Source organism: Phyllobates terribilis, unplaced genomic scaffold, assembly GCF_046119375.1.
Source record: "Phyllobates terribilis strain yellow unplaced genomic scaffold, ASM4611937v1 Scaffold_4__5_contigs__length_816908805, whole genome shotgun sequence".
In the NCBI taxonomy this organism is placed as follows: domain Eukaryota; kingdom Metazoa; phylum Chordata; class Amphibia; order Anura; family Dendrobatidae; genus Phyllobates; species Phyllobates terribilis.
In genome coordinates this window covers 427786689-427806306 of record NW_027362764.1, presented here as the reverse complement: position 1 = coordinate 427806306, position 19618 = coordinate 427786689, and the positions used below count along the sequence as shown (strand labels likewise).

Sequence of the window (19618 nt, the reverse complement as noted above, 5' to 3'; positions counted from 1 at the left end):
GAAGATAGTTTGGAGATTCACTGCGCATGTCCAAAAAATCTTCCTGCTGTCTGGTGACCCGGATGTTGTCATGACGACATCGGGTCATCATGGCAACATCCTGGAAGCCACGGAAGACAGCGCTGGAGGCTGGAAGTGGAGGTGAGTATCAGCAATCACCTCCCCTTGCCACCGCAATGCTGTGATCGGCTGCGATCGACTTCGATCACAGCATTGCGGGGGTTAATGTGCCGGGAGCGGTGCAGGGCCACTCCCTGCACATAGCCTCGGGTGTCAGCTGTGACAATCAGCTGACACCCGGCGGCTATCGCGCCCGCACAGCCTGTGAGCGGGCAAAATCGCCAGGGCATATAAATACGTATCTGGTCCATAAGTCCCAGGGCACAGATATGTACTAATACGCCCTATGTCGTGAAGGGGTTAATCTTGACCACATTTTTTACTCTGTTTTCTGAAATGTAGCCCTAAACTTGAAAGGAACCTTCAAGCTTCACTGTTGCCTGTAGATACTCAATATTGTATCATTTTTCAGCCCTTCAGTAAAAATTTACCTTGTATTTCAGTCAAATAAGTTACATTTTCAATCAATATTCTAGAGCATCTATTGCCATTTTTGAAGTGAAGTATACATGATGTGTCTTTCACATCTGATGCAGTAAGTTTCCATGGTCAATTGGTTCTCAAAGTTGTCATCTCTTGGTGCCCTCAATGCTGATATACTATCAGGCAGGCATCTGATTGGCTTGAAAGTAGCATAGTCTGTAGCAGACTATACAACCATTGTCAATAAGAACTTTCTTCAGTGAATAGAATAATACTAAGTTCTAGAATTGATGTTATGCCTTTCGCGAAGCTCTGATGTAAACATTTTCAAGTCTGTTTGGGTTTACATGAAAACACACAAGGATTTACACAAATATACATTTATAGAAGATATGTGGCTAGTTCTCCAAGATGTTTAAACAACATGCCTGCAAAGTTCCTTCAAAAACTATGTGCATGTGTTACTAGAAGAATTGATGATTTGATGCTGTTTTTAAGGCAAACGGTGATCACACTAAGTATTGATTTGATTTAAATTTCTCTTTGGTTCACTTTCCATTTTGCTTGTTGATAAAATAAAACTATTAACATTTCAATTTTTTAAAGCATTCTTAGTTTGCAGCATTCTTTCCACACCTGCCTAAAACTTTTCCACAGTATTGCATATAGGTATAAGTTGATAGAAAAATGTAAGTTGTGCCCCTTCCAAGATTATTAATTTACATACTTTGTATAAGTACATCATAATAGGGATTTTCCTGCTAAGGATTCTTTATATTAGTCAGAACAGAAAGCTGCTTTAAAAGAACATATGTTAGTCCAGTAAAAATGGTCTCATTACTGTATTCTATGACTGTCAAATGTATAGTAATCTGATACCTTGGTGATAATAGCTGATTGATGTGGGATTCTTAAGCAAGACTCATCTCAATCAATAAATCCAACTTGGTGATTTGCTATCCATTATTTTAGGCTTTATTTATGTACAATCTCAAATTCCCCTTTAAACCTTTAGTGAGCAAGCCAATTCTGACCTTAACGACCAGGCCAAATTTTTTAAATCTGACCAGTGTTACTTTATGAGGTAATAACTTTAAAACGCTTCAACGGGTCCCAGTGATTCTGAGACTGTTTTTTGTGACATATTGTACTTCATGATAGTGGTGAAATTTGTTCGATATGACTGCCATTTATTTGTGAAAGTATCGGAAATTTGGCGAAAATTTGGACATTTTGCTATTTTCAAACTTTTAATTCTTATGCCCTTAGGGTATGTACGAACGATCAGTATTTGCTTGCAGAAATTTCTGCAGCGTTTCTGCAAGGTTCTGCACCTCTTGACAGCAAGTGTTTTCATGCGTTTTCATGCTTTTTTGATGCATTTTTGACTGTGGATTTGCCATGTGTTTTTTCCGATGCATTGTATAGGAGAAACACAGGCAAAAATGCAAAAAGAATGGACATACTGCTTCTTTTAACAAATATGAAATTCTGTGAGAAAAATTCCTGATCATGTGCACAGATCTTGCAAAATCTCATAGAAATTACTGGGATAAGGTTTGCAAAGTGTTTTTGGGGCCAATTCCATGCCGATTTACTGCATCAAAAATGCATAAAAAACACACCATGTGCACATAGCCTTAAACTACAGTTGAGAGATATGACACACAAATAACATTTACCATAAGACTACTTTACATCTGCATCATTTTTGAAGCATCCTTTTTTGTTAGGAAGTAAGAAGGGTTAAAAGTTGATCAGCAATTTCTCATTTCTCCAACAACATTTACAAAACCATTTTTTTAGGGACCACATTACATTTGAAATGGCTTTGGGGGTCCATATTACAGAAAATACCCCAAAGTTACAATATTCTAAAAATTGCACCCCTCAAAGTCTTCAAAAACACATTCAAGAAGTTTATTTACCGTTCAGGTGTTTCACATGAACTAAAGCAATGTGGAAGGAAAAAATTAACATTTTACTTTTTTTCACAAAAAGTTTACTTTAGCCACAATTTTTTATTTTCATAAGAGTAACAGGAGAAATGGACCCCAAAATTTGTTGTGTAATTTCTCACCAATAAACCAGATGTGGGGGGAAAACTTCTGTTTGAGCGCACAGCAGTGCTTGGAAGGGAAGGAGTCCCGATGTGCATAAACAGTGGAAACCCCCCAAAAGTGACCCCATTTTGGAAATTAAACCCCTCATGAATTGTATCCATGGGTATAGCGAGCATTTTTAACATACAGGTGCTACACAGAATTTGATAACATTAGGTCGTCATATTGACATTTTTAATTTTTTTCACAAATATGTTGTTTTATCCCCAAATTTGTCATTTTCTCAATGGATAAGAGGAGAAAACAGACCCCATAATTTTCTTAGGCAATTTCTCATGAACGTGATAATTCCCTATATGTGGTCAAAAACTTTTGTTTGGGTACTAGCAGGGCTAGGAAAGGAAAGAGCGCTATTTGACTGCAATAAATTGTAAATGCCATGTCGCATTTGGAGAGCCTTTGACATGCAAAATGAGCAAAAACCTCCCACAAGTGACCCCATTTTGGAGACTAGACCCGTTAAGGAATTAATTTAGGGGTGTACTGAGCATTTTTAATCTACAGGTGATTCACAAAACGTTATAGCATTTTGATGTCAGAGCAAAAATATATATTTTGTCCACTAAAATATTGTTTTAGCACCAAATTTAAAATTTACATGAGGAGTAATTGGAAAAATTGTACCCTATAATTTGTTATGCAATTTCTCCCGAATGTGGCAATTCCCTATATCTGGTTTTACACTACTGTTTGAGCACACGGAGGGGATCATATGGGAAGGAGCGCTACTTGGCTTTTAGAACGCAGATTCCATTTGAATAAGTTGTGGGCTCCATTAGCTGAGCCCCTGAGTTTCTAGATCAGCAGAAACCCCCACAAGAGACCGCATATTGGAAACTTCACTGCCAGAGGAATTCATCTAATGGTATAGTGAGTATTTTGAACCCAAAGGTGCCTCACAGAATTTTATAACATTGAGACATGGAAATATAACTTTTAGTGTAAAAATATTTTTTTTTTATTAGCTGCAAATATGTCAGTTACACAAGGGTTAATGGGTAAAACTGGACCCCCCAATTTATTGTGCAAATTCTATTGAACACGATGATGCCCTATATGTCATCCGCAACTACTGTTTGTCCACACATCAGGGCTAAGAAAGAAGAAGTGCTATTTGGCTTTTGGAGCACAGATTTTGCTAGAATAGTTTGTGAATGACATTTGCGGAGCCCCTAAGGTGACAGAACAGCAGAAAAACCCCAATAGTGACCCCATTATAAAAATTGCACCTCTTAATGAATTCATCTACAGATGCAGTGACTATTTTGTAATGTCCACCCTATGCCTTATTCTAGAGAATTGCACATATGCCAGATTAGTGCCCATACATTGTGCCCATACATTGTGCCACCATACATTTTACTCCCATATATTGTAGCACCGCCATACATTGTGCTTTGCTTGTGCTTCTGATGATAAACACCCCATAAATTGTTAAGTGCACTCTCCTTGCTACAATAATGATAAACATGGCAGCTTATTGCGGATTAGGCACAGTGGACTCAGAAGAGAGGGGTATTTGGATTTTGGGATTGCAGAATCCATTGCACTGTTTTATCTGAGGGGGTGGGAGCCGTGTTTCTTTTCCAGAGTCTTTGTTCTACCAGTAATGTGGGACCCCCTATTTCCAGTGACAGATGATGGATCTGAGTGGGGTCTGGTTTTGTGAGGGATAAATTAGGGTTTCATTGGTAACATTTTGGGAACATAGCATCTTTTGATCACTTTCAGTATAAGGCGGGATCAGATTCTGGTGTTCTATGCTGAACACTTATGTTGGAGTTTCTGTTTAAATCCCACAAAAATGTGATTCAGATGAAAACCCCGATGGAACCACCCACCATAATGAGGCTGATGAGCCACTTTGGTGTCCATTTGGCGTCCTATCCGGTGGTATCCATCTTTTTAGGCGTGCATAGATCTGTGGTTGTCCAAATTTGTGCGCTAAAAAGACGTAAAAAATGATGGAACACCGCCGCAATAGAGACCTGGTAGAGTTCAAAGTGACTCCATCTGCCTCACTATAGTGAGTGGTTCCATCTGGGAGTTTTGTGTGAATCACGGTTTTGTGGAATTTAAATGGAAACCGCACGTAAGTGCTCAGCGGAGCGCACAGGATATATGTGAGCCAAGCCTTATTCTGATTTTTGGGAGGCAGAATGAACAAATGGACAGCAGTATAAGAATAGTTTTTATTTATATTTTTGCAGCATTTTCCATGCGGTACAAGTGATAAAGCAAATGTTTATTTTTGTTAATGTTGATGATTATAGCTTACAGCCAATGAAAACACAAAAGTCATTATCTCAGTAAATCTCAATCCTTTATAACAACAGCTTGATAAATATTTTTAAAATCCGAAATGTTGGCCTACTAAAATGTATGTTCAGTAAATGCAATCAATACTTTGTCGGGGCTCCTTTTGCATCAATTACTGCATCAATGCGGCATGGCATAGAGGCGATCAGCCTGTGGCACTGCTGAGGTGTTATGGAAGCCTAGGTTGCTTTGATAACAGCCTTCAGGTCGTCTGCATTGTTGGGTCTGGTGTCTCTCATCTTCCTCTTGACAATACCCTATAGATTCTCTATGTGGTTAAGGTCAGGAGAGTTTGCTGGCTAATCAAGCACAGTGATACTGTTGTTTTTAAACCAGATATTGGTACTTTTGGCAGTGTGAACAGGTGCCAAGTCCTGCTGGAGAATGAAATTTCCATCGCTAAAGAGCTTGTCAGCAGAGGAAAGCATGAAGTTCTTTCTTGAGAACAATAAAATTACATCTTATGCTTAGTTAATTAATCCAGGGATTTAATCTTACTGCCAGATTGGTGTCGGGAAGTGAATTTTTCCTCAGTGATGTAAATTGGCCTATACCTCATGGTTTTTTGTTGCCTTCCCCTGGATCAACGCTGCGTAATAGCTGCAGTGCACAAGAAATAGGCTGAACTGGATGGACGCTTGTCTTTTTTCGGCCTTATAAACTATGTAACTATGTAAGTGCTCTATAATTTCCTGGTAGACGGCTGTGTTAACTTTGGTCTTGATAAAACACAGTGGACCTACACCAGCAGATTACATGGCTTCCCAAATCATCACTGATTGTGGAAACTTCACACTAGGCCTCAAGCAGCTTGGACTGTGGCCTCTGCACTCTTCCTCCAGACTCTGGGTCTTTGATTTCAAAATGAAAATTGGAACTCTGGGACCTTGTGGAGTGTGTCAATTACTGCCTTCTGGACATCTGTCAAGTCAGCAGTCTTCCCCATGATTGTGGAGCCTACTGAAACAGACTAAGTGAACTTTTTAAGCACTTAGGAAGCTTTTGCAGGTGTTTTTTGCTAATTATTTTAATTTGCTGAGATAATGACTGTTGTGTTTTCATTGGCTGTAAGCCATAATCATCAACAGTAAAAGAAATAAACACTTGAAATAGATCACTCTGTTTGTAATGACTCTGTATAATATTTGAGTTTCATATTTTGTATTGAAGAACTGAAATTGGTTAACTTTTTGATGATATTCTAATTTTGTGAGATGCACCTGTACATATCGATTTTCTGAAGCAACAGGAAGTTGCAGTTTAAAACAGCCCAGCGGCCTGTGTTACAGTTGTAAGATTTCTAATTTTATTTTTAATGAAGATTGTGATATTGATAAAAAAAAATAATACCAACATTTTAAAAAATACACATTTAACACAAAAAACTAATCTAAACAATGGTTAATTTTTTGATTACAGACTTCATAAGTGGCAACACTTCCATAAAGATCACCTTTCTTTAACAATTTTGCTTTGTTGACAGGAAAATGCTCTAGCTTCCAGTCACACTATTTTGGCATTCCATATCTGAGCTGGGTTGCTTGCTTGAATTTAACATGTATAAGCAATTGTTAATATTCACACATTTTATGTTGAATGAACCAACTCATTTTTATTCCTTCTCAAATATTTCCACAGGACATTACCAACTATATGTTCCAGAATCAGCTCAAGTTGGCTCTGCTGTTGGGAAAATCAAGGCTATTGATGCAGATGTTGGACTTAATGCTGATACCAGGTACTCCATTGTCAATGGAGATGGTGTGTTTTCCATATCCACTGATAAAGAAACAAGGGAAGGAATCCTTTTGCTTAAAAAGGTAAATGCTTAACTTTGATCATGTATAAAGTTTATTAAATATAGCTCTGTAAAATTATTGCTGCTTTCTTAACTTCAGCAATGTTAAATTTTCTGCACTTGCATCTACTAACTTATTGATGAAAGATGGCATGAAAATTTTGCACAAAATGATAAGTTGTCTTTAGTGATGGTCGAACTCATAACTTTTCAGGTTCGGCTAATTCAGCCCAACGCTGAACAGTTTATTAAAAGTTCGGGGTCGGGTACCAGAACCTTACCCGAACCCCGAACTCGAACACGGACCCCATTCATGTGAATGAGGGGGCCGAATATACCTGGTTTCCCGCACTGTCATTTGCGTGACAGCACAGGAAACACAGGCTCTTATCGGCGGTAATAGCATACCCTGGTCAGAGGGCTGTGAGATCATGCTGACAGGTGTCAGCATGATCCCAAAGCTGTGACAGTGACCCGTAGTAAAAAGCTACTACCACCAACAGCCGACGCCTACTGCCATAGGAAATAGAGAGTGCAGGTTCCGCTGGATGTGAGCCGTAGTCTCTCACCAGCAGTACCTGTGCTCAAAGTAAAAAAAAAATGTTAAAATTAATAAAAAAATATTCAAATAAAAATAAAAAAACATTATACTCACCTATACCTTGTCCCCGATGTTCTCCGCCCCTGCAAAAAATAAAAAAATACCATATACTCACATTACAGCTAGTCCACAAACTCCATGATCACCTGTTATAAAGGTAAAATAATAAACCAACTTCATCCTCACCTGTCCGCTGTGGTCTAAATATCGAGGGTCCCACGATGATCCCTCGAACAGAACGGCCACATTGTAAAATATGACAGCTCTATTGATTTGCCGGCAATACACTGAGGCTCAGTGCTAGCAAATGAGGTCAACACATGTGCGGTGAGTATTTTCCCACGCTTGCGCTGACATCAGTAAGTTGAACTGAGTTCAATTCATCGACGCAAGTGTGAGAAAAGGCTACTTCCTATGGCAGTAGTACCAGCATGCTTTCACAGCGCTCTGCCCGCGATAATGCTATTACCGCTGATCAGAGCTGGTGTTTCCTGCTCTGATCAGCAAGTGACAGAGCGGGAAACACCCAAACCTGAACATTATCATGGACTTCCTGAGGAAGTCCGTGTTCAGGGTCCATGCCCGAACAGTAGGTGTTTGGTACGGACCCCGAACTTTATTGTTCGGGTTCACTCATCGGGTTTGCATATAAAATACTTCACCAAAGAAAGCAAAGTACTACTGCAATAAATTTGATTTTAATATTATAGTTTGTCTAATAATTTTACATGTGAGACATTCACTGTTGAGACAGACTTTTTATAGAAATATAAGAGTAATATCTCTCATAATGTACTGTTCCTTTACCTCCTGGGGATTTTTTCATGTGGATATGCAATTCCTTATTCCACCTAAGCACACTTTCCTTACCAAATTGCCATTGCAAAAAGGTCTTGCTCATGTCATTTTGGAATAAGAAAGTGCTATCACTATCAAAGACACTCTCTACTCTGGACATGGCCAGAGATAAGCAAATTAGAGGACCAGTTAATAATATAGTATAATCTAAAGTGAATAAAAGCTAGTATTCTGTTTCCTAATATTCAAGTAGTTAAAGAAAAATTAGGAACAGGATTTTTACTTAATGGTTGGAGGTATTTTTCTGCATAATATGGTGTAATAATGTGTGGTCATAGTGGTCATGTTCAAGGATGTAAAAAGTAAATATCTAAAGCAGGGGTTCCCAACCCATGGCTTGGGAACCATATGTGACTTGCGGACCCATGATGCGTGGCTCGTGACTTGGTGCAATAGCACAAGGACTAGCAGATAGGTAAAAAAATCAGGTCTCCAGATGGTTATGTTAGTGAATAACACAGCAAATAAGAGCAGATCTGATTGTGAATATATTGGCAGATGGGGTGGGTGATAAATATAATAAGCTTGAGATAATATGATACTGCCAATGAAAGGGGTGCTTGAAGCTAGATGTGATAGTGTGGTTGGGGCTGAGTGTGGATCACAACCTTCTCTCAGAGTTGAATGTGGCTCTCAAGGTAAGAAAGGTTGGGGACCACTGATCTAAAGGCTTATGCATTTAAGTGTAATAAATGGGATTTCTGTTTTGGAAAATCTCTACTTAAAATGGTTGTTTGAAAATACACGGTTTCCATCTTCTGTTAGCCCATTCATTGAATAGGTTGTTAATATAATAAAGGATTGGACAGATTCTCCAAAATAAGAGGCACTCTCTTTAATCCCTTTATACTCTGGCCACAAGATGAGCATTTTGACCAAAGGATCCTGCATGAAAGAGCAACTCTCCAAGTATGGAAAGGGTTAACATTATCATTTATGTTGTCACATAATATTTGTTCCTTTGGATCCATTTCTACAGATGAGCTGGAGAAACTTTATATTGCAGTGTTTAGATTGTTGACAATTATCATTTTACTTACCTGCAAATTACAGTGTCTTTAGTTCAAGCTATTCACAAAAGAACAGTTCCAAGCCAACAGATGTAATTTATATATTGTTATGCCACATGTTCAATTTCACAGTTCATGCAAATTAATACCTTATGGAGATGATTAGATATGCATATATTTTACATCCTTCTTTATAAAAATGAGGATATTTGTACATCAAAATTTTTCTTAACATTAAGAAAAGCAAATTTATGCAAAGTCCAAAAACCTTTAAGATAGAAAGACAAAGACTCTTTCTGATCCTTGTGTTCAAAAGCACTGAAATACATATTTATCAAAAGATCCAAGAGTCAACCCTATATTCTAGCAACAATTTTCCTCTTCTAATAGACCCACTGATAGAACACATCAATAGGAATAGAAAAAGTACAGGAGTTTATGCTAAAAGTGAAAAAATCCACTGGATCGCCATATATATCTCTACATATACTGTTCTCAGTATGTTATATTACTGCACTATATATAGCTACATCTTTATATACATCGATATGTATATACAGTATAAAGTTGTGCATGTATATATATATACGTATCTATAGATATTTCTCACTATAACGTGCTGTAAAAGGATATATATCCTTTTACAGCACATTATAGTGAGATATATATTCCTTTCGCCATTTATTTACTGCTGCTTTGTACATCCATCTGTAGATAATGGCAGATTGGTAACTGTTCAGAGGCTACAGAACACTATGGATCCTTATTTTAAATGAAAATCAAAAGAGTTGTTCCATGCAACCAGAAGATATATGATTTTATACACAACATTTCCATATTGAACAATCATAAGAAACTATAGGCTTAGCTTGCAGAAACTATCTTGAGTCTGTTACTTGTATTGTACCCCTGTCCACTTGTATGGTTGATAAGCCCACAACAGCATCAGCTTTAAGAATATAAATGGTCTCCACAAGTTGGTATCCCTACAACTTTCTTCTGGTCAAACACACATCTGACTGCTGTACGTGTTGATCACTGCTTAACTAATTGGCTGCAGCTCTTATATGTCCATTCCTGCCTGAGTAGAAAGCAAGAAAAAATGGGAAAAAAATTAGATGGAATTTGGAAACTGATAGAAAAGGAACAGAGGGAGTTTTTAGGTGAGAATGTTTTATTATTTTTTATTTTTTGAGACATGATATGTTACTCTTAAACATAGCAAAGGGTATACAATGATTTTAACATTGCAAATTCAATGTTACAGGTGCATCTCACAAAATTAGAATATCATCAAAAAGTTAACTTATTTCAGTTCTTCAATGCAAAAAGGGAAACTCATATATTATATAGAGTCATTACAAACAGAGTGATCTATTTCAAGTGTTTATTTCTGTTAATGTTGATGATTATGACTTACAGCCAATGAAAACACAAAAGTCATTATCTCAGCAAATTCAAATAATTAGCAAAAAACAACTGAAAAGGCTTACTAAGTGTTTAAAAAGGTCCCTTAGTTTGTTTCAGTAGGCTCCACAATCATGGGGAAGACTGCTGACTTGATAGATGTCCAGAAGGCAGTCATTGACACACTCGACAAGGTCCCAGAGTTACAATTTTCATTTGGAAATCAAGGTCCCAGAGTCTGGAGGAAGAGTGGAAAGGCACAGAATCCCATCTGCTTGAGGTCTAGTGTGAAGTTTCTACAATCAGTGATGGTTTGGGGAGCCATGTCATCTGCTGGTGTAGGTCCATTGTGTTTTACCAAGTCCAAAGTCAGCACAGCTGTCTACCAGGAAATTTTAGAGCACTTCATTCTTCCCTCTGCTGAAATGCTTTTTGGAGATGGAAATTTCATTCTCCAGCAGGACTTGGCACCTGTCCACACTGCCAAAAGTACCAATACCTGGTTTAAATACAACAGTATCACTGTGCTTGATTGGCCAGCAAACTCGCCTGACCTTAACCACATAGAGAATCTATGGGGTATTGTCAAAAGGAAGATGAGAGACACCAGACCCAACAATGCAGATGAGCTGAAGGCTGCTATCGAAGCAACCTGGGCTTCCATAACACCTCAGCTGATCGCCTCCATGCCACGCCGCATTGATGTAGTAATTGATGCAAATGGAGCCCGACCAAGTATTGAGTGCATTTACTGAACATACATTTCAGTAGGCCAACATTTCAGATCTTAAAAAGTTGTTTTCAAGCTGTAACTATAAAGTATTCTAATTTAGTGAGATAATGACTTTTGTGTTTTCATTGGCTGTAAGCCATAATCATCAACATTAGCAGAAATAAACAGTTGAAATAAATCACTCTGTTTGTAATGACTCTATATAATATATGAGTTTCACTTTTTGTATTAAAGAACTGAAATAAATTAACTTTTTGATGATATTCTAATTTTGTGAGACGCACCTGTATAACCAGTCTGTACATACTTGCTATTGTAATTGAGTCACCATCCTATTTACTTCTTTTCTAAACCCAGGGACTTATTTATAAGTTATCTCTTACAAATATACTCTGTCAATATAAAACAGCATACTTAATAGTTTCAAAAATCTAATAATTCAGAATTTTTTTTTCCCTTAAAAAATTACTTTCCACTTGGAATTTTTCCTTAAACTAGTACATTAAATAAACACTTTTTGTGGCTTTTTTAAAAATATGTTATGGTACCATAGTTTATGAAATCGCACAAGCATTGACAAACTTTCCTTGTAATCAGACCATAAAAATAGTAAGGTAGATGGGGATCCCGCACTGAACTGCTTCTTCTTTTTGGGCCTCCATCACATGTCCATATAAAACATGTATGTGAAAAACCAGTACTGGTGCCATTAGTGTTTTCCATCATTGTGCCATCAGTGTTTTCCATCAGTGTATCATCAGTGTGTCATCAGTGTGTCATCAGTGTTTTCCATCAGTGTGTCATCATTGTGTCATCCATGCTTCCGTTTTTACCATCAGTGGTTATCCGGTAAGGTAAACAAAAGAAATAAATGACAAAGCTTCTCCTATACTTTGCAATGTTAAACACGTACAGCACAAGGATGGCACATGGATGACACCCAGATGCCATCCGTGTGCTGTGTGTGTGTTTTTCACGGATTCATAAATAATAATAATACTAATAATTTTTATTTATATAGCGCCAACATATTCCGCAGCACTTTACAATTAAGCGGGGACATGTACAAACAATAAATTCAATAAAAGGTTAGAGTTTAACAGTTACATCAGGAGTGAGGTCCCTGCTCGCAAGCTTACAATCTACAAGGAAATGGGGGGACACAATAGGTGAAAAGTGCTTGTTATTTCAGGTCAGGCAATTATAATAAGTCGGGATCATATAAAGCTATATGATCCGGTCATCAGCCTGTATGTTCAAGTGCAATACTCAATTACCGAGTGCAGTTATCGTGTGCATGGAGGGTGTACAAACAGATGAACAGTAGGGGGCAGATTCTGAATAGTATTTAGGAGGGAACAGGGGAAAGTTAGTTTACTGGGTATTTGAGATGGTAGGCTTGTTTAAAGAGATGGGTTTTTAAAGCGCGCTTGAAGACATCGGGGCTAGGTATTAATCGGATCGTCTGGTGTAGAGCATTCCAGAGAACTGGCGCAGCACGAGAGAAGTCTTGGAGATGGAGGTGCGAGGTTCGGATTATGGGGGATGTTAGTCTTAGGTCATTTGTGGAACGGAGGGCACGTGTAGGACGATAGACTGAGATGAGAGAGGAGATATAAGGTGGTGCAGAACTGTGGAGAACTTTGTGGGTGAGAGCAATGAGTTTATATTGGACCCTGTAGCGAATGGGTAACCAGTGTAATGACTGGCACAAGGTGGAGGCATCGGTGAAGCAGCTGGACAGAAATACAACCCTGGCTGCCACATTCAGGACAGATTGGAGAGGGGAAATTTTGGTAAGAGGGAGACCGATCAGACGAGAGTTGCAATAGTCCAGACGAGAGTGAATAAGAGCGACAGTAAGAGTTTTAGCAGTTTCCAAAGTGAGAAAAGATCGGATTCTGGAGATGTTTTTAAGATGCAGGTGACAAGAGCGAGTCAGTGATCGGATATAGGGAGTAAAGGAAAAGTTAGTGTCGAATATGACCCCAAGGCAGTGGGCGTGCTGCTTGGGAGCTATGGTTGACCCCTTCAAGGTAATTTCGATGTTAGGTAGAGTTAGGTTAGTAGAGGGGGGAAACACAAGAACTTCAGTTTTGGAGAGATTCAGTTTAAGATAGAGGTAGGACATGATGCTAGACACAGCAGACAAACAATCCTTGGTATTTTGTATTAGGGTAGGGGTGATGTTAGGGGAAGAAGTGTATAATTGGGTGTCGTCAGCATAGAGATGATACTGGAACCCAAATCTGCTGATTGTTTGTCCAATAGGGGCAGTGTATAGAGAGAAGATGAGGGGGCCTAGGACTGAGCCCTGTGGAACCCCGATAGTAAGGGGATGAGGAGGGGAAGAGGAACCGGCAAAAGATACAGTGAAGGAGCTTTCAGAGAGGTAGGAGGAGAACCAGGAGAGAACAGTTTCCTTGAGTCCTATAGAGCAGAGCATAGTGAGGAGGAGCTGGTGATCCACAGTGTCAAATGCTGCAGAGAGATCCAGGAGAATCAGCAGGGAGCAGTGACCTTTGGATTTGGCTGTTAGTAGATCATTAGAGACTTTAGTGAGGGCAGTTTCAGTGGAGTGTAAGGAGCGGAAACCAGATTGTAGAGGGTCGAGGAGAGAGTTATCTGAGAGATAGTGGATTAGACGGGAGTGGACCAAGCGTTCCATGAGTTTAGAGATGAAAGCAAGATTAGAGACAGGTCTGTAGTTAGCAGTGCAGTTCTGGTCCAGGGATGGCTTTTTAAGTAAAGGGGTTATGATGGCGTGTTTAAATGAGGAGGGAAAGATACCTGAAGTAAGAGAGAGGATAAATATTTTAGTCAGGTGAGTGGTGACCACCGGTGAGAGGGACTGCAGGAGATGTGAAGGAATGGGGTCACTGTTGCAGGTTGTAGGCTGAGAAGAAGCGAGGAGCTGGGTAACTTCTTCTTCTGTGACAGGCTCAAAGATGGCTAGTGCGGCAGGGAAGGGGATCCAGGCACTGAGGAGATTGGGCTGAGATGTCCTCATGGATGTGGTTGATTTTTTCAAAGAAATGAGTGGCCAGAGCCTCCCCGCTGAGGTTGGTGGTGGGGGCCTGTGCTTTAGGTTTCAGGAGGGAGATTAAGGTTTCAAAAAGTCATTTTGGATTGTTGGACATTGAAGTGATGAGGTTGGTGAAGTAGGATTGTTTGGCCAGATGAAGGGCAGAGTTATAGGTTTTGAGCATGAATTTATAGTGGATGAAGTCCTCTGCTGAAAGGTATTTTCTCCACTGATGCTCAGCACACCTTGAGCAACGTTGAAGAAAACGTGTTTGCATCGTGTGCCAGGGCTGCCGTTGTCTGTGTCGGATCGTTCTGTGAGTAGAAGGAGCTGCTTCATCTAGGGCACTCTTCAGTGTATTATTGTAGTGTGACAATGCTAAGTCTGGACAGGAGAAGGAGGAGATGGGGGCTAAAGATGTGTGGAGATTGTCCATAAGCTCCTGGGCATTAATGGTACTTGTATTCCTATAAGTGTGGTAAGTGGGGGTGTCCCGGGTGAGGAGACAATTCTTAATTTAGAAGGAAAGAAGGTTGTGGTCTGAGAGCGGGAGAGGGGAGTTGATAAAGTCATCCAGCAAGCAGAGACTTGAAAAAAACAGGTCCAGAGTATTCCCGTCTTCATGGGTAGAAGAATTAGTAAACTGTGAGAGACGGAATGAAGAGGTTAGAGAAAGTAGATGAAAGGCAGATTGGGAGAGGGGATCATCGGTGGGGATGTTAAAGTCGCCCATGATGAGGGTGGGGATGTCACAGGATAGAAAGTGAGGAAGCCAGGTGGCAAAGTGATCCAAGAACTGGCGGGAGGAACCTGGGGGGGGGCGATACACAACTGCCACTCGCAGGGAGAAGGGTTTAAAGAGTCTGATGGTGTGAACTTCAAAGGAAGGAAACATAAGTGAGGGAACCGGGGGGATGACCTGGAAAGCACATTGTGAGGAAAGGAGCAGACCAACACCTCCACCCTGTCTGTTGCCAGGTCTGGCGGTATGTGAAAATTTCAGCCCACCAAATGAGAGAGCAGCAACAGCGGTGGTGTCTGGCTGCTGAATCCAGGTTTCTGTGATAGCCAGAAGGTTAAAGGAATTAGAGAGGAAAAAATCATGGATGTAAGTTAGTTTGTTACACACAGACCATGCATTCCAGAGAGCACAATGGAAATCGATAGGAGAGGGCATGCACTGAACGTTAATAAGATTAGCAGGGTTTCTATATGCAACTGGAGGAGAGTGGTGTATGCCAGAGGAGGGGGGCCCAGGGTTGGGGGAGAAGTCGCCTGCGACTAGTAAAAGGAGAAAGAGAAAAAGCAGGTGGTCTAATGATTTATATGAACATTTTGAGTGCTCTATGGAGGTAGAGGATGGTTTGCAGTGGGTGAGGAATGTCAGTAGAGCCTCAGAGTTAAACATGGGAGAGGGGAGAAGGGAGGAGCTGATATAGAGTGAGTGCACAGAATAGACTTGTATTGGCCCTTGTCAACCATGCTGCTGTAAAAATATGGACATGTGAGTAGCAGCATAGGTTACAAAGGGAGCATGTGGTATCCATACAAAAAACTGATGCCACAGGTACTGTTAACACAGACATGTGAAGGAGGCCTTACAGTCACAGTCAAAGGGTCATTCTGCAGTCACCACTAAAGGATTCACTTTACTGAACTATGCAATGAATAATGAACTCTATAGTAGTTGTATACTTTTCACATCCACTGAGCTTCCCTTGGCGGTGCCTGGTGTCAGAAAGAGCTTGATTATCTTCAGAGTATTTGGAGCTCAATGGGGAATATTTTTTAGCGTACTTTTTCTGGCATAGATAAATGAATTAGAAAATATGATATAAGACCACATTTATGAAGATTCTAAGACCCTTTTACTGACATGCAATTATGTGGCATAAAGTACAAAAAATCCCAATAACTATTAGAAAAGTGACAGAAAACAATGCCAGGTCTAACTATGTCACATTAGTAGAGATTAACTCTTTAAGGACTAGGGACATTTTCAGTTTTCCCTCCCTTTTTTCCAAGAGCCTTATTTTTTTTATTTTTGAATGCCACCATTCCTTTTACCATATAAAGTGCTGAAAAACACAAAAAAATGCAATTCAGACATTATTTTGTGGATGATTTTTTATTTTTTTTTATTTTGTCTAGGTCTGTCCAAATATGATGATACCAAACATGAACTGATATTTTTCAATATAAAGAGTAAAACAAAAATCTGAATATTGTAAAAAACTTTTAATTTATATCGCTGTTTTTTGAGATCCATAGCTTTTTCCGGTTGATAGGGCTAAGTCAGGAGTTGTGTTTTTGTGCTGTGAGCTGTCGTTTTTTTAATCACACCAGTTTGATACGATCCTTTAATTGCTTATTATTCCATTTTCTTTAAGGAGATGAGGTGATAAAAAACCCGCAAATCTGCTGTTTTAATTTTTTTTTATTTATAGCATTTACTTAATATTTTAATAGATCAGATTTTTACAATCTTGGTGATACCAAATCTCTTTTATTTTCTTCTTTTCTTTCTTATTTAATGTCTAAATAAAAGGGTGACTTTAATTTTAATGATTTAAATTTATTTTAATGCTTTACTTTTTTTTACATTACTTTTTTAATCCCTCCAGGTGATTTGAACATGTAGCCGAGAAGAAGTAAATTTGCGCTAGTGGTAGTGAACAGAAGGATGGCACGAGAGATTTTGAGTGCAAGGGATAATTTTATTTAATCGAACATGTGCTTAAAAATAGCTAGTTAAAATGATTCAGACTCAGTGAGGTCACTGGGTCGGATATAAGAATAGGTATTAAAAGTATTAAAAGTTATAAAATCGATAAATAAATCGGTGTCCACTGATACAAGGTAATCACTGATTGATAAAAATAGGCCTTTTTCCCTCGTAGTCTGAGGATGTTCAGTTGCAGTAGATGTATAAGGAGGCAAAGGCTTGTAGACCTGGTGGGATAGAATAGGAATGTATAAATATGGTATACTAATGAGCGATGGGGGAAGGGGTGGGTATCTGTTTGTCTGTGGTTACTTGATACTGGTGCCTCGTATGGGGTATGGAGGTTCACTGGTGGCACGTGTTTGTGCCTGGGGGGGAGGACGAGGGGTACCTAGAGTGGGGTATGCAAAAAAATGTATGGATAAGGGGGTGGAACTCGACAGAGATGTCTCTGCTGGACTCTGAGTTGGGTCGTGAGTTACCTGTTCTGGGTATGGTACTCAATAGACTGTGGTAGTAGTTGGCTATTGTTCCACAGTAGCACTGCTACTGGTGTGACAGTCAGCAGGCTGTGTAGATAATATTGGATTCACCGGAGCAGTACTATAGGGAGTGAGAGGAGACAAGTATTTAGAATAGAGTGCAGGGCTCAAGGGTTAAGGTACGGGGTTCGAAGAGGGTAGTATTTGGATTAGTTACCTTCTAGAGGGTAGCGGGGGGTGTCCTGTTTATTTTGGATGACTAGGAGGTATCGGTCCTGGTCCTTCTTGGAGCGAGGTAGAGGATATGTCACACAAGGCTGTGGGTTGATGATCTGAGTTAGATCTGTAGGGGGAAGGAATAGGGATAGATCATAAATTAACTGATGTAGCTGTGGTACAAGTCTTGGAGACAAGAGGTTTGGGGTTACCTGTTGGTAGGTACAAGGGGCATCCAGGGACGTCTTAGAATGAGCTGGAGGTAGTAGTCCTGGTACCTTGTTGAGTGGAGGTAGCACGAGGAGGTCAGAAGTAGGATGCAGCAAGAGGCTTGTACTAGCATGTAATGCCTCTGTTCGCTGTATAGAGATCTGTAGGGAGGGGGTGGGGGTGTATCTGTTAGGGTATCACTGGGTTGTGGCTGTAGCCTCCAGTTTTTACCCAGAGATCGTGGTTTACCTGCTTCGTAGGGATTAGGGTGTCAATAGTAGATGCTGGTTCAGGTCTCCGTAATGTAGATACAGCAGGGTGCTGTAGTAGGAGGCTATAGTTATGTCAGAGGTAACCAGAGATAGGATACAGCAGGAGGCTTATGTTTTCCTATGTTGGGTGCACCAGGAGGCTCTGGCTGGAAAAAATGGGTGCCAGATTCAGCAATAGGGAGGGTGGCTGGTGCAGAGCCCAACTGAAGGGGTTGATAGCAAGTACTGCGGGGAACAGGGAAAAACCGTTAGAGGGTCAGCTGGGTACAGTATGGACTTGGTGGGGCAGGGGCCCGTTGTTACTTGCGGTCTGTAGAGGGCTTCACAGTCTGGGGGTGGTCGAGGTCCGGAGCGAGAGCGGAGTCCCAGCCGGTGACTGCCGCGTGCTCGCTACTTCCGGGTAGGAGGAGGAGAGAGAGAGTATGTGGAGAGCGCGCGAGAAGGTTCGCGTCTCCAGGAAAGCGCGCGAGAGGGGGGCAGCGTGACGTAGGGTCATGTGGTGTGCAGCGTGTACAAGGTACGGAGGCCTGTGGGTGCCTCTTTTGCTTGATTAAGGGTTAGTCCGACGCGTTTCAACAGCTGCAGCTGTCTTCCTCAGGGCTCTGAGAGTATTTGGAGCTCAATGGGGAATATTTTTTAGCGTACTTTTTCTGGCATAGATAAATGAATTAGAAAATATGATATAAGACCACATTTATGAAGATTCTAAGACCCTTTTACTGACATGCAATTATGTGGCATAAAGTACAAAAAATCCCAATAACTATTAGAAAAGTGACAGAAAACAATGCCAGGTCTAACTATGTCACATTAGTAGAGATTAACTCTTTAAGGACTAGGGACATTTTCAGTTTTCCCTCGCTTTTTTCCAAGAGCCTTATTTTTTTTATTTTTCTGTCGACATAGACATTTGAGGGCTTGATTTTTTTCAGGATGAGATGTCGTTTAGAATGCCACCATTCCTTTTACCATATAAAGTGCTGAAAAACACAAAAGAATGCAATTCAGACATTATTTTGTGGATGATTTTTTATTTTTTTTTATTTTGTCTAGGTCTGTTCAAATATGATGATACCAAACATGAATTGATATTTTTCAATATAAAGAGTAAAACAAAAATCTGAATATTGTAAAAAACTTTTAATTTAAAATTTTAAATTTAAAATTTGATTTGAACATGTGAGTGATTGATTGTTTGTACCACATACTGCAATATGAAAGAATTACAGTAGATGGTGAAAATGTATGGTCACTGCAATTGCATACAAACTATGTAAATAGTGATATATTTAGCTG

At 39.8% G+C, this 19618-nt stretch overlaps 1 protein-coding gene across 2 annotated transcripts in view; it reads left to right on the top strand.

Annotated features, from left to right (window-relative positions):
* The window catches only part of CDH18 (cadherin 18), a 1254587-nt gene that overhangs the window by 879472 nt on the left and 355497 nt on the right, over window positions 1-19618 (top strand). For both annotated transcript variants that reach the window (XM_073678632.1, XM_073678633.1), the window contains exon 6: window positions 6624-6805. In XM_073678632.1, coding sequence (XP_073534733.1) covers window positions 6624-6805 — 182 coding nt within the window. The remainder of the gene's footprint in view (window positions 1-6623; window positions 6806-19618) is intronic.